Here is a 14,338-nt window from a genome sequence, read left to right as displayed (position 1 = left end):
CGTTTTTAGTACCGATTTTTTGATATATGGATTTGTTGAAGAAAGTGTGGTCAAAAAAATGTTTTTAAGCACTAAAAGTTTAATAACTTTGTCAATTCTTATCCAAATGCTTACAACTTGGTACCAAAAGATAGATGTAATAGTAACCTACAAATTTATATAGGTCCATAGTCACCGGGCGTATTCAGGGGGCTAGAGGGGGCAACCAAACGCCACTTTTACCAGCAAAAAATGAAATTTTTATTCATAAAAGATCAATTTTTCAATGAATTTATTAATTTTCATATACAATAAATTGCTATAATTTCCATGTAGACTGCCACCAAATAGGAGAGGTTCATTTTTTGAGTTAGGGTATATGTGGGGTAATGATTTAACACACCCTATTATTAAAAACGATTCATTATAAATATTTTGATTCTTATTAAAAAGGCTTTTTAAAAATCATCACAATAAAATTTATAATTTACAACATTACAACAAACAAAGCTGCACACTCATTGATTCGGGGGAAGGGGGTGTGTCCACACCCCCTCCAACCTAAAAAAACATAAAATACTTTATTTAAAATTTTGTTAAAAAAAAAAAAAAGAAAAAAAGCAATGACTTTAAATAATATATTGAAATACAAAACACAATACACATTACCACCTTACAAGTTGGGGTTTTCATATTTTTTTGTTTTAAAATAATATTTGAATTAATTTGAGTCTTGGCTTTTAGTTAATGATTAATATATTAAATTCCAATAATGAAACTAAATATAAATCATTGTTAACAATAGACACGACGTGAACGTAAGCCAGAGCCGTCTATCAAAAAAATTGCGAGTTCCACTACTCGCTGTACATTTATTTTGCAAGTTCCACTACTTGCTATACATTTATTTTGCAAGTTCCACTACTCGCTGTACATTTATTTTGCAAGTTCCACTACTCGCTGTACATTTATTTTGCAAGTTCCACTACTCGCTGTACATTTATTTTGCAAGTTCCACTACTTGCTGTACATTTATTTTGCAAGTTCCACTACTCGCTGTACATTTATTTTGCAAGTTCCACTACTCGCTGTACATTTATTTTGCAAGTTCCACTACTCGCTGTACATTTATTTTGCAAGTTCCACTACTTGCTGTACATTTATTTTGCAAGTTCCACTACTTGCTGTACATTTATTTTGCAAGTTCCACTACTCGCTGTACATTTATTTTGCAAGTTCCGCTACTTGCTGTACATTTATTTTGCAAGTTCCACTACTTGCTGTACATTTATTTTGCAAGTTCTACTACTTCCACTACTCGCTGTACATTTATTTTGCAAGTTCTACTAATTGATATATATTTATTTTGCAGATTCCACTACTCGCTGTACATTTATTTTGGATGCTCTGCTTGTTGAAAATTCGGAATGCTCAAAATATGAAATTGATATGACCCAGATTAGCAATATTTAACCAATTTATGTCTTGCATTGCATACTTTGCTATCGTACAATTAATATGCTCACATACAGCGATTAATTTGAATTACGAAAACATTAACTCACCTGATACAATATCAGCAACCAACTGTAATTTTTTCATGCAATAATCAACAGCTTCAGAATCAGTTTCATCTTTAGACCAGTATGATATAGAGTAAATGATATCTGTCTGTTTTTTTTTAAGTTTTTTAACTCTGCCATCATACATGATTGCCATTGTTGATTCAGTATCATACCATTGATGGCAGAGATTTCTGCCAACAATTCTGTCTAACATAACATCATTTAAATCAGCAACTTGCTTTGTCGACAAGTTTTTATGTAAATTCAAAATTTCACTTGTAGTAAGTATAGATAATTGTCGCTCTAAATTTCGTTTTTCTTTTTCATCCATTTTTTGGCGTTTTTCAGTCTGTCTTTGAGAAATCTCAGCCCTAATTTCAGCATGTTGCAGTCGACTTTTTAGTCTTTTTTTTCTTGCCTCCTGCATAGCCCACCTAATAACATTTTCTCTTGAATAGTCGTCGAGATTTTCAAGATAATCCACTGTCCTATTCTTTTTTGTTCTTAATTTGCAAGATATATAATCAATTGATGCATTAGGGGATCTTCCTTTTGCAGCACTGAACATTCCCATTAACTCTTCACTATCTATGTTATGAAGTCTTGCACTTGCTGTCTCCTCTTTAAGTGTCTTTGTAATAGTAATGGAAAAATAGCGCTTGTACTGACGATTTAAAACCTCTTCTATTGCAACAAGACAAGCCTTAGTCATGGCGATAAGCTGATCATCAATTGTGCATGTCTTTGTAATCACTTGTAAAGTATTTGGTTTGAGAATATTTCCAAAGAAATCTGTTTTTCTGGTAAATAGAGCAGTAGGATTACTTTTTGAACTTTTAATTGTTTGCACAATTTTTTTAACTAGAGCAATACCACCAACATGATCAAAAGTTGCATTTTCGGATGATACATAAAACGTAGTCATCCAGGGTCCTGTAAGAAGTTTTCCAAATAATGCAAGCACACACATTTGTTTTATTGCAGTTGTATTATAAAATGCTTCTCGCAGAACCTTCTGTAAAGTTGTTCTTTTTACTGTTCCGATTTTCAAAAAATTCATAAATAGACTATAGTATTTTATAAAAATGAAACAAGTTTGGAACAGAATGTGAAGCCGGTTACCACGATACCTTGGAATGATACCTCGTGGAAGTTTGTTATTTTCTAAAAAATTTACAAATCCTTTTGGGTCCCCTTTCACATCTTTAAACCTCATCTTATTCATAGCTAAAACAATTTTGACTGCCATACAATCATATCCAAATAATTGACAAGTTTCAGTTTCCAGAGACTTTAATGCTGAACGACATGAAATAGCAATTGTATCAAGAGGGTGCAAATGGCAGTTTAACTCATTCAGATTTTTAGCCCAGATTGCACCGAGTTTTTTTATTGTAAGATGGTTAACCGAAACTCGATCGGACATTGTGTTTGATATATTTGAGATAATCAAACTACGACACTCTTCAAAGGGTTGTAAATGAAAGTTCGAATAAACTAAAGCAATATGATCTACTTCATTACATATATGGTTTGCATAATCAACTGCTGTCCCACCTGGTAATTGGTCGATAGCAATAACCTGGCATTTATTTTTTGATGTTAGGTGAATACTATTGATATGAACGCCTTCTTGCGTTGTTGCATCAAACCCTAATGTAAGGTGATTATTAGTAATAGCCCATTCTGCTACTTGCAGGTCAGCGATACTGCCTAGCTCACGAGCCATTTGCTCAACAGTGATTCGGTGAGGAATGTTAGAAAAAACAACACCAAAATATTGCCCCATTTTCTCAACAAGAAATGGTATGTTACTTGTTGGGACATTAGACAATAACATGCTGTAAATTATCATTCGCATTTGCAATGGATAAGTTTTATCATCTGACGTATTTGTATTAAGTATATTGCCCTCCTCCATCTGGGTCATATCATTTTCTAAGCTGGTAATGACCTTTTTATTTGTACTAATAGCAGCATTATGGTTGAGAGTTACTTTTCTTAACTTTTCTCTTTCTTTACTTTTCATTGCTTTTTTAGTAGCAATAAGATTTCGAATTTGTCTACTGTAGTAATATGTTTGTAGTTTATTCTTTAAGTCTCTAACCTCTGCTCTTAAACCTTTGATAACGTCTTCTTTTCTTTTAACACTTTGCCTTAAAACTTTTAATTTGTATGGCATAGTGTTTAATTTTGCTTTCACTTCAGCTATCTCGATTCGGTGTTTTGTGCAAATACTAGCTAAATTTGAAGATAAATAAGACAATCTACTTCTTAGTTTTTTTCTCCTAGGTGTCATATCCTGTCGTGAAGTATATCTATTTGACGCATTTCCACTAAAAGCTGAGCTTAATTGTTTACTTTGAGTTGGAGATGAAACACTGCCTTGGTGAGGTGTTACAATTAAAGAACATGTTGTAATTAAACTACTGGTTGTAGACTGTAATGATTGTATTGTCGGTGTTGAAGCTAATAATAATACATTAGCAATATTAGAGCTTGCAAAAGGCTTGCTGCAAAAGGCCAAAAAAATTTCATAATAACTAATCCTAAAAAAAAGTTTTGCCCAGATTTTCGATTTATTTACTAAATTCTCAATTTGACTTTTTGATGTTATGATTCTAAAATATTGAGTGACTTGATTATAAGTTTTAGTTGCTGATTCCCTGCAACTGACATAGACAAAAAGAATGTGTCCATTCATACACTCACTGGTTTGAACAGGCAAGGAGAAGTTATCAATTAAATACTTTTTGGCTGCACCATAAAATACAATACTTTTTTTATGACCCATGATAGCTAGGGGGAAAAAATTTATTAAGTATTGAAATCATAGTAAATATAAAACGATATTCAAAAAGTTTAAATACTTTAACCTAAAGAACATTTTCATTTCTTAATTAAAGGCAGACATAAAAATTTGGTTAAGTCTGCCTATAATTAGAAAACTTATTTTAACTGAACATAATAGTAAAAATAAAATTCAAATACGCTACTTACACTACTATAAGCCATTGCAGAATTGTAATACTAGACAAACAATACATACCTGTTGCAAACAAAAGTGAGTCAACAGCAAAGTTTTCAATTATTTTTTTTAGTTAACTATGAATTAATTTAATTAATTAGAAACAGCAACACATATATAAAAATATATATAATATACAATACAAATACATAATATACAATACACACACACACACGCATGCATGCATGCACACACACAGATATATATATATATATATATATATATATATATATATATATATATATATATATATATATATATATATATATATATATATATATATATATATATATATATATCATACAATATATAGTGTGTGTGTGTGTGTATACAATACAAATATATTTTCATTTATACATATATATAAAATATAACAAATATATTTTATGTATATGAGAAATAACTATAAGAAATCTTTTTAAAAAAACATTATCTTGTTATAATAACTTAATAATTTTATTAAACTATGTTGGTTAATATTTTGCAACCAAATTGTAAATTTTTTTTTATTTTATTAAGATTCAGCAATACAGTTTTCATTAACAGTTAAATAAAACAGAGTAATAAAGTAAAATATTATCTACAATTATAAACATTTACAATGCCACCATTGCTTCTTCCACCTATGCTTCTGTCCCTTCCCCCTCCATAGTCGCTCGGTTTCCTTCCTCCTTGATATCTATTTTCTTCTGTTCTGCCTCTATATCTGTTTTCTTGCCTTCGCTCTCTATATACACTTCTTCACTTTCTTTTCCTTCACTTCTGCGTCTTTCGGTGCTGTCCCTATACTTACTTTTGTCCTTTCTGTCTTCCAACTTTCTTCTGCTGGCAGATCTTCCCCTATTTTCATATTTATCTGCCCTTGCCCTAGGAACTGAATATGGTGTCAAGTTAGGCCATCTGAATAATGGCCTATCCTTCCCACCATGTGCAACCCAGTTCACAAAGGACTTATTGGAATATGGTCCTGGATATTTTGACCTGAAAACTTTATAGTCCTCATATGTAAGTTCTACAAGCAAAAATCAATAGAGAAATATTAGGAATTGTAAGAGTTAATTTGAAAAAAAGACTAAATATAACATAATTCGTTTAAGAAGTCAAATACTACAACAAAATAACAAAAAAAAAAACTTACTGGTAGTTGACACTGGAGATATCACTAAAGATTGTACAAAAAAGAATATTATTCAAATAAGACAAATACAAATAGTATACGTTTTATAATTTTTTTGATAAGTAATAATTAAATCCCAAGTAAAAAATTACATAGAACCTTACCAGTGCTAGCCAATGGAGGTATGACTAAAAAGTAATACGGACATAGTGTTATAAACATATAATACATCTACAAATGTTATGTATTTTATGATGTATTATCTTATCTTGAATCCAAATAATTAAACAAAACCTTACTAGTAGTTGCGGATGGAGATGTCACCGAAGGTTAAACAAAAAAATATATTATAAATATAAGACACCTACAAATAACATGCAATTTATAGTCATTTCAAAAAACTGAAACTAATAACCTTACTATTAGTAATACTAATAGTATTGAATTTAGGTATTACATATAAAACATAAAATATTGCAAAATATTTTAATATATTATATAATCTTACCAATGGTATTCGAAGAATTTGAAATTTTATCAACAGTTGTTGATATGTTACTAGACATAGCTAAATATTATTAAGAATATGATTATAAACAAGAAAGATACATAAATAATTTGTTGGTAATTTACTTTTAATACCTATAAGTAAATTACGTAAAAAATCATATCTTGTTCAATTACTCACCTAAACGCTGCACTAGATCACCTAAAAAAAGGAAACCAATAAATTTAATTTAACTTCACATTTCAACAAATTTTGATAATAAACTTTTGACATTCAAACAAACTTTGCTAAAAGGTTTTAAAGCATGAAACCAATATAAATTTAACATCAAATAAAAAAGTAAAAAAAAAAGAAAAATTAAACTAACCAACTGTTTTTTCTAATCGATCTAAATTGATGAAATAAATAAAGTTACAAAAAATGTTAACACAAAACAATTTAAAAAAATGAAAAATACATCTGTTAATATTAAATCACTCAAGCAACATCATCATCATATACATAGACTAATATTAGTACATAGAACCTTCTTCTAATATTAGTACATAGAACCTAAGTCGATACCTCAACTACTCGCCCACATTATTGATCACATAGTAACAATAGTTGTTAAAAATTATAAATTGGCCATTATCTAACAATTCATTGAATACAAATTGATGCCATAACTCCCAAATTTGGTAGATGTGTTTTTATCTATATCTATATAATGCGTGTGTGTGTGTGTATATATATATATATATATATATATATATATATATATATATATATATATATATATATATATATATATATATATATATATACACATACATACATACATAAAGATATAGCTATTGTGTTTTATTCGTATATATATATATATTTATACATATATATATATATATATATATATATATATATATATAAATATATATATATATACACACACACACACAAATAAAACACAATAGTTAAATGCTAAAATTAAATAAACAAAGAACCAAGAAACACAATAAAATTTACCTATTCTCTTATCTCTTTCAGATATCTTACTTTTTTTGCCAATCTTGTTTTTTCTTTTTGCCATTTCTTTAGGCATTATAATATTAATTCTAAATATTATTTCATTGTTGCATTAAACAAACTTTATCTATGTAATCTAATGTACATTAAAACTTTATCTAATGAGTAATTAAGTATTTATTGTAAAGTTATATTTTGACAAAATATGACTTTACTAAATTTTTGTAAACATTATTAAAGTACACTACAAATATATTGTAATTAGATTAAAATTACACTTTAGAACCTGAAGTATAAATTAAGCCTTTTAATCAAAAATTTTTAAATTTAACTTAAAATTTAAATTAAATTTGAAAGTAAACTGATTAAAGTATGGACAATAATATTAAGTTAATAATATTATTAATATGAAGTTTCCGATAGACCCCCTCTACCATATGAGGCGTAAAATTGCCGAAATTATGTACCTTTTTTGTGCATTGTAGTAATGAATGTGTGCATCCAAATAATGCAATAAAATTTGGCAAGAATATAGAAAATAGATATAAAAACAAACGCAAATAGTTTTAATAGTACGCACTACCTTCCTTCGATAGGAATTTAACGAACAATCGACATCAAAAACTTTGATACCCATTAACTTTATATAAATGAGTGTAACTTCAAAAACAGCAAACACTAACAGAAAGTATAATTATTTCAATTTTTAAAACATATCTAAAGTGATACTAAATTCTAAAAAAAAAGACTAGAAAACACGTTGTTACCACACTTACTTTGAACGGACTTTAAAAAACGTGGAACAGAATTTTGGCACAAAAATCGGTTCCGTAAAACACGGAATTCTACGTACCTAATATATGGTTTTACAATTTTGCACAAATATATACATTTTCTGTTTTGTAAGTTTTATTACATAATTTTTGTATTTTTATTTTTTTATTTTTTTTTTGTGTTTTTTGATATTATATTTTTTTGTGTTTTTTGGTTTTATATTTTTTTGTATTTTTTATTTTTTTATTTTTTTGCCGTTGTGCGGAAAGAAAACGAGAGTTTAGATAAAAAAAAAGTTTAGGTTAAAAAAAAGGAGAGATTCTAAAGTAGGTTGAAAGAACATTCATAAGGTAAAAAAGATTTAGATCAAAAGGAATTTAAAGAATTACAGGACTTTTACACAAACATTACGTGACGAACACTATAAATAAACACTTATGTGTTAAAATTTTATTTCATAAAATAAGGGCTGGCAGTGATTTGCTAATCATATATAATAATAATTTTTGTTGTATAAAATAGGAAGATTTGCAAGAGGGAAGGAAATCTTAACTAAACATGCAATAGGCCGTAGTTTTATTTTAGCTCATATGTTTAGTTTCAGATTTCCATTCTCTACTTGACAGAAAACATTTTTAATACAAAAAAACTCACAGAAAATGTCCGCGGTGTTTCTACGGACATGATAATTATATTTTAAGGTAATAATATTCCTGATGTTCCTGATTATTACCCTGATCACTGCCATTGGGTCAAATTTTTTGTTGCTGAACATGTGGTGGCATTACTGTTCCATATTGCACTCATGATGGTTTGAGTGAGTATCAACAGCAGCTGCGAAGTGTGGTTTTTCTCCGATAAATTCGCCGTTTCAATCGAGAAAATCGAATTTATCGGAAAAAAGTTGTTTCGGGATGTCAAGGAGTTATATAACTATATACGTATATAACTATATACGTGTTTAAATACTCCCAAATTTCAACAGAAGGAGGACAGTAGGCAAAGATATGGATGTTGTCCTCGATTTTACCACAAGTTTTGCATTTGTTATTTTTGACGATCTGTTGCCTTGTGCTTTTGGCTAGCTAGGCCGCGGAAGGTAAACTGTTGTGTAAAAAACGAAAGAGGATGTTTTGAGTCGGTCCGCATGCGTGGGAGGTGAAGTTTTTTTTCCAAATTTGGGTCCACGGCATCGTTGTTTTTGTTGAACTGTTCCAGAAAAGTTCTGCTGGCACGACCGTCTTTTTGTTTTTTGCCACTTCTATGTAAAAATTTTTGGTTGTTTTTAGGGGGATGTTAAAAAGGGACCCGTTTTTGCCTAATATTTCTATTGTTGTTTTGTAGTACTGAGACGTTTTGTTGTCCCAGTGTTTTGGAAAATTGTTCTGTTTTAAAAAGTTTCAGCTTTGGTTTTGGTTCGTAAATTTTATAAGTGAACTCGCCAGCCAATACTTTGAAAAGTAGTAATAATCGTGAGCTCTTTCCTCTTCGCATTCTTTCAGTTGAAAGAGTGTTTTGAGGCAAAGTGCAAGACTTTGCTCCTTCGGTGATAAAATTCCGAGATCCCCGCTTTTGACGGGTAAGAAAAGTGTCTCTCTCTTGACCGGATTGTAATTGGTCTTTTGCCACAGGTTTTGGAAAATGGCTTTGTGCAGACGTTCTATTGCCCATTCGGGAACGGGCAGCACGTTTGCCAGAAACCACACTTTTGACATTGCTAACGTATTTGTCAACGTAGTCTTTCCCCTAAGTGACAAAGTACGTAGTCCCAGAAACTTGAGTTTTTTCTCTATTTTGTTTAGAGTTACTAACCAGTTGAAATTGGTAGTATCGCTCAGTCTGGTGTAAAAAGTAACACCTAATATTTTGAAACCGGTGTTGTTGTTCCACTCTATGTCGTCCAATTCCGGGTACATTTTAGGATCAAAACCCCCAAGGGCGAGACCCTTGGTTTTTGAGGCGTTGATCACTGAACCACTTGCTTTTTCAAACAGTTTTATTTTTTCAAAAAAAAAGCGGACTGATTTTACGTCCCTGGCAAAAAAGTTCGAATCGTCTGCGTACTGCTGTATTTTGAGGGGTTTAGGTGTACCTGGTAATGGGAAACCCTCTATTCTGCTGTCCGCTCTGATCACCAAAGCGAGAGCTTCGGCAACAAAAACGTACAGCAAGAGAGAGAGGGGGTCACCCTGTCTAACTCCTATTTCCGTAGGAAAGGAGGCTGATAGGAAACCGCAATTCAGAACAGATGCCGAAACTTCTGAATATAAGGTGATGACAAAAGATACAAAATTTTCTCCGAGATAATTTATACGTTATATTGTAAGTACTTTTTTTGAACAAGGTAAGTTGCAAATGGCGATAGTGGTCTGATTGCATAGATTTTTCCGCAAATTATTTTCACCAGGGGCCGTTTCTCATCTCTCCGTTAAGCTTAACGGAGCGTTAGTCAAAAATTTCTTTTAAATTACATTAATAAAAAATTTATTTAAAATTATAATTTTTTAAACATAAATGTTTTATTTTGGTGTAAGTTTTATTTTAACGAATTTATATAAATTTTCGTCATTTCTTTACTTAGAAATATTGTAATGAAATTTCTGACAAAAGCTCCGTTTAGCTTAACGGAGAGATGAGAATACGGCCCCAGATGAATCCCAAATGGGAGACCCGTGAAAATCCCAGTTTTCTTAGCCCTTATAATCTCCAGATGCGGCCCGTATCACTATTTTTGGGTAATTTTTCAACCGTAAGGGACCCGTCTGGAACACAAACCAGAACACAAACCCTTCTAAATCCCGTTTCCGTAAGCCCTGTTAAAAACCATAAGGTACCGTCTGTCAATGTTCGCTGGGTAGCTTTATGCTAATAGGCATTTAGGTATTTTGTTTAAACTAAAAGGTTGCAATGCGTTTTCTACAAGGATGTTGAGCGATCAACAATATTGTGCAACGATTCGTGATTAATCATTAACCTGAGAAATGAGAAATCAGTTCAGAAAAAACTGCCTGAAGGATTCTGATAATTTATTTCTAAACTTCAAACATGCCCTGCTAGCTTTGGATCAATAGAAAAATTATTTTCTTGCATTTTATCTGATCAAAAGTTAGGAATAAATTTGGAAGTGAAAAGGCAAAAAAGTTTGTGCAAATATATAGACAGTATCAAAAATACTCTTGGTTTTGTAAAAAGTTATGTCAAAAATGTAATTATACTTAGCAAAATGCATTTATTCTAAAAAACCTTATTGAAAGAATCTTTTAATTTGTTTGGTTTGTCAAATTTTTATTGTGAAAAGGTTTTTTATTAAAAATAGTATTGGGCTTTATTTTTTATAGCTAGCTACTATAATATGCTTATGTTTTCAGAGTTAGAGGTTATAATAGTTCATAAAATTATAAAATGCAATAAAAACCCAGATTGCCGGGTTTTTATTGAGTTTTTTTTGGCAGGATTTTTATAAAATCGGCATTAAAAAACCCGCCTAATAAAATCCAATAACGGATTTTATTGGGCGGGTTTCTTATTGCAAACCCTGATAAAATATGGTTTAGTATATAATTTTTTATATTGTATATTTGTGAATTTACAAATATGCGATATTGAAAATTATATACAATATAATATTTAATACAATTAAGGTTTTATCATCAAGAATTCGAGTAGTGATGGACCCAATCGATTCATGCTACCCAAAGTGCTAGCTGCGCTGAACAGCATGATAAAAAATGATAATAATGCTATTGGGACTGTGTCTCAGCATCATGTTACAAAAATTCCTTTAGTATGTTACAAAGCGGGTTACATTATAATGTAAAGAATTATTTAAAGGCAAAGAACTTTGAAAGATTTTCTTCTGAGAATCTCCAAAGAAAATCTTTTAGCGTTTCAAGTATGATGACAAAGGACATATGGCTACGAGATGCCTAAAGATGCTGGTAAACGAGTGCAGAAACAAAAACGTTATCAATTATTTGTTTAAAGGTTAATGGTATGGTGGCGACAGCAATTGTGGACCTAGGATGTTGGAAGACAATATTTAGTCACAAGTTTTTGTCTAAAAAAAGGTGGTTTCGATCTTGGGTTTTTTTTTCATGATTTAGGCATGAGCTTTCATAAAAAATAATGTAATGGACTTATGATGTTTTTTTACTGATATTTTGTTATATCTGATATTCTAATATTAACTAGTCAATAAAAGACATCCAGGTGTGGATTTCATACCATTCACCCAAGCCTCCGAAAAAACAAGAACTGTTGTCAAAAGAGAACAAATGTTCTACTCAATTTTGAAACTAAACGAGAAAAAAAGGTTTATTAATACTAAGTTACATTAACATTTATACTATAAACATTTTAAATTTATTTTGTTCTAAAAAAGTTCTCCAAAATACTAGGTGATGATATTTTCTTAGTTGCTTGTATTTGTTTCACTCTTCAAAGTTACACTTAAGGTTGTAAAGCAAACACAGAAATCAGAAAATGACGGTGCATTTAATTTAACAAAAGTGTTTACTAGAAATAAGTATTAGTTTTGATAATGGACTGCAGACTTAGTTAAGTTAATTACCAAACAATTTGCATTAGAGCAGTTTTTAAAGGAAATAAGTTCAAAATAAGTATCCAGCTTATAATTAAGCAAGAAAAGAAAACAACTTATGCATACCTCATTGTGGAATACATGCAACTGGTTATTTAGTCTCAGTTAAATTACAGACTTTATTGACTATACCGATTCAGGTTGTTTAAAATACTCAATGAATCTGTAAAGGCTCCTGAAAAATCCATCCTTTTCTTTATACACAAAGTAGGGTTTGATGTGTTAACTGGCCAATCATACTACAAACAAAAAATAGAAGGCGAGATGAGTATCAATTATGCAAAAGAGCAATCGTTTCTATTTTGCATTGGTGCTAGTGGTAAAATTCAAAAAAAAAAAAGGTAGAAATTTCTACCTTAGGGTAGGATATGTGATGTACCCTTAGCAAGGTAAGATAAGATGCTAAGAAAACTGTTGAAAAAAAAAATTATTATTTAAAATGAAAGATCACTTGGGTTTAAGTGTTGATGTACCAAAAAGCAACGGTTCAGATGCAACAAATAATGGAAACATAAAAAGTATTCCGAAACTATAAGATGTCCGCTGAAATACCTGGGTTAAATCAAAACGTGGTTTGAGGCGGTGGTATCCGTGGTTCTATTGCCTATAATTAATATAATATATAATATATAATTATATAATATTTGATGCTAAATGTTTACTATTGAAATGAACATATTCATTTTTACTCATTAAAATAAATACCAGTACTTGTAAACTTATTTTGACCTTAAAAGAAGTTTTCCTAACCTCAAAACCCCTATTTTCATGCATAAAGTTTCTAAATAAGGATTGTTTATAGTTTTTCTAACTTGTTGCATGTTTAGCTCCTTTTCCAAAAACAACAATTTATCCTAAAACAAATAATATAACTAAATAATGCGAAGTTACAAGTTTCCCCAATAGATGGATGTCTTTAAATATTTTTATTTTATAAATGGTAAACTAAATTTGTACAACCGTGGTGCAGTGTTAAGAGCGCTTACTTTAGAAGCAGGAGATCCAGGTTCGAAACGAACTCTGGACATATATTCAGGTTACGGTAAGGAATGAAGCGTGAACTCCCTAGTTAAATGCACTTCCGCGGTGCTTTGTGACAAGACCGTCAGTAGGGTGCTTCAAAAAAAAGAAAAGAAAAAAATACCTCTCAGTTTTTTCCCATTTTCTAAGGTCAAAATAGGCTAAAATTACCAAAAAAACACTTTTTGTTCCAATAAAAGTGACAGCTGTAAAATTTCATTTTTCAAAAAAAGAGCAATTTTTTTGCAAAAAAAGTCTCTTAAAAATATTTGTTTCTAGTTTAAGAAGTTATTCTCTGGCAACCAGATGTTCTTTATTGTGTTACCCAATAAGCTGTCAAAGCTAACAAAGTTCTGAGCCAATAGGATAATTTTTTCTACGTAGCCATTGGCACATTCAATTAGCTTTAAAAACCTTTTAAATATGTAAAAATGTCTAACAGTCGTTTTGCTTTAACCACTATTTCGATTCCACCACATGAATCTCAGCTATCCTACCACATCATTAAGCTCCTACTAGCTCAGTAAGCTCCTACAAGCATGAATCACAACCTATTGAAAACCTGTATTGTAAGCTCCGCTGACCTGCTAACAACTGGTAACTTTGGTTTCCTTACATGAAACTGCTCAGACAAATTAAAATGTGCCATTTTTATCATCTTTTTTTTTTTTCCTGATTCATAACCTAGGATACATTCTTAGTCATCCTATAGGCAAGCAGGTATGAAGCATTTACCAAACAC

At 30.5% G+C, this 14,338-nt stretch overlaps 1 protein-coding gene and 1 long non-coding RNA gene across 2 annotated transcripts; both read right to left on the bottom strand.

Annotated features, from left to right (window-relative positions):
• Positions 1-403: 403 nt before the first annotated feature.
• LOC136091591 (uncharacterized) lies at positions 404-4,698 on the bottom strand. The gene is made up of 2 exons (XR_010644097.1): positions 4,594-4,698; positions 404-540 (listed from the first exon to the last, which is right to left on the bottom strand). It is a non-coding gene; the product is annotated as an uncharacterized LOC136091591 (long non-coding RNA).
• A 208-nt stretch (positions 4,699-4,906) lies between these two features.
• On the bottom strand, positions 4,907-7,466 carry LOC136091409 (uncharacterized). The gene is made up of 7 exons (XM_065818944.1): positions 7,203-7,466; positions 6,565-6,585; positions 6,378-6,398; positions 6,198-6,257; positions 5,854-5,877; positions 5,711-5,734; positions 4,907-5,584 (listed from the first exon to the last, which is right to left on the bottom strand). The coding sequence occupies exons 1-7, from the start codon at positions 7,276-7,278 to the stop codon at positions 5,196-5,198; spliced, it is 615 nt and encodes a 204-aa protein (XP_065675016.1). The 5' UTR covers positions 7,279-7,466; the 3' UTR covers positions 4,907-5,195.
• Between the last annotated feature and the right edge of the window lie 6,872 nt (positions 7,467-14,338).

The sequence above is a fragment of the Hydra vulgaris genome, chromosome 15, assembly GCF_038396675.1.
Source record: "Hydra vulgaris chromosome 15, alternate assembly HydraT2T_AEP".
In the NCBI taxonomy this organism is placed as follows: Eukaryota; Metazoa; Cnidaria; class Hydrozoa; order Anthoathecata; family Hydridae; genus Hydra; species Hydra vulgaris.
The sequence above is the reverse complement of the archived record's forward strand: the minus strand, read 5'-3'. Positions and strand labels throughout refer to the sequence as shown.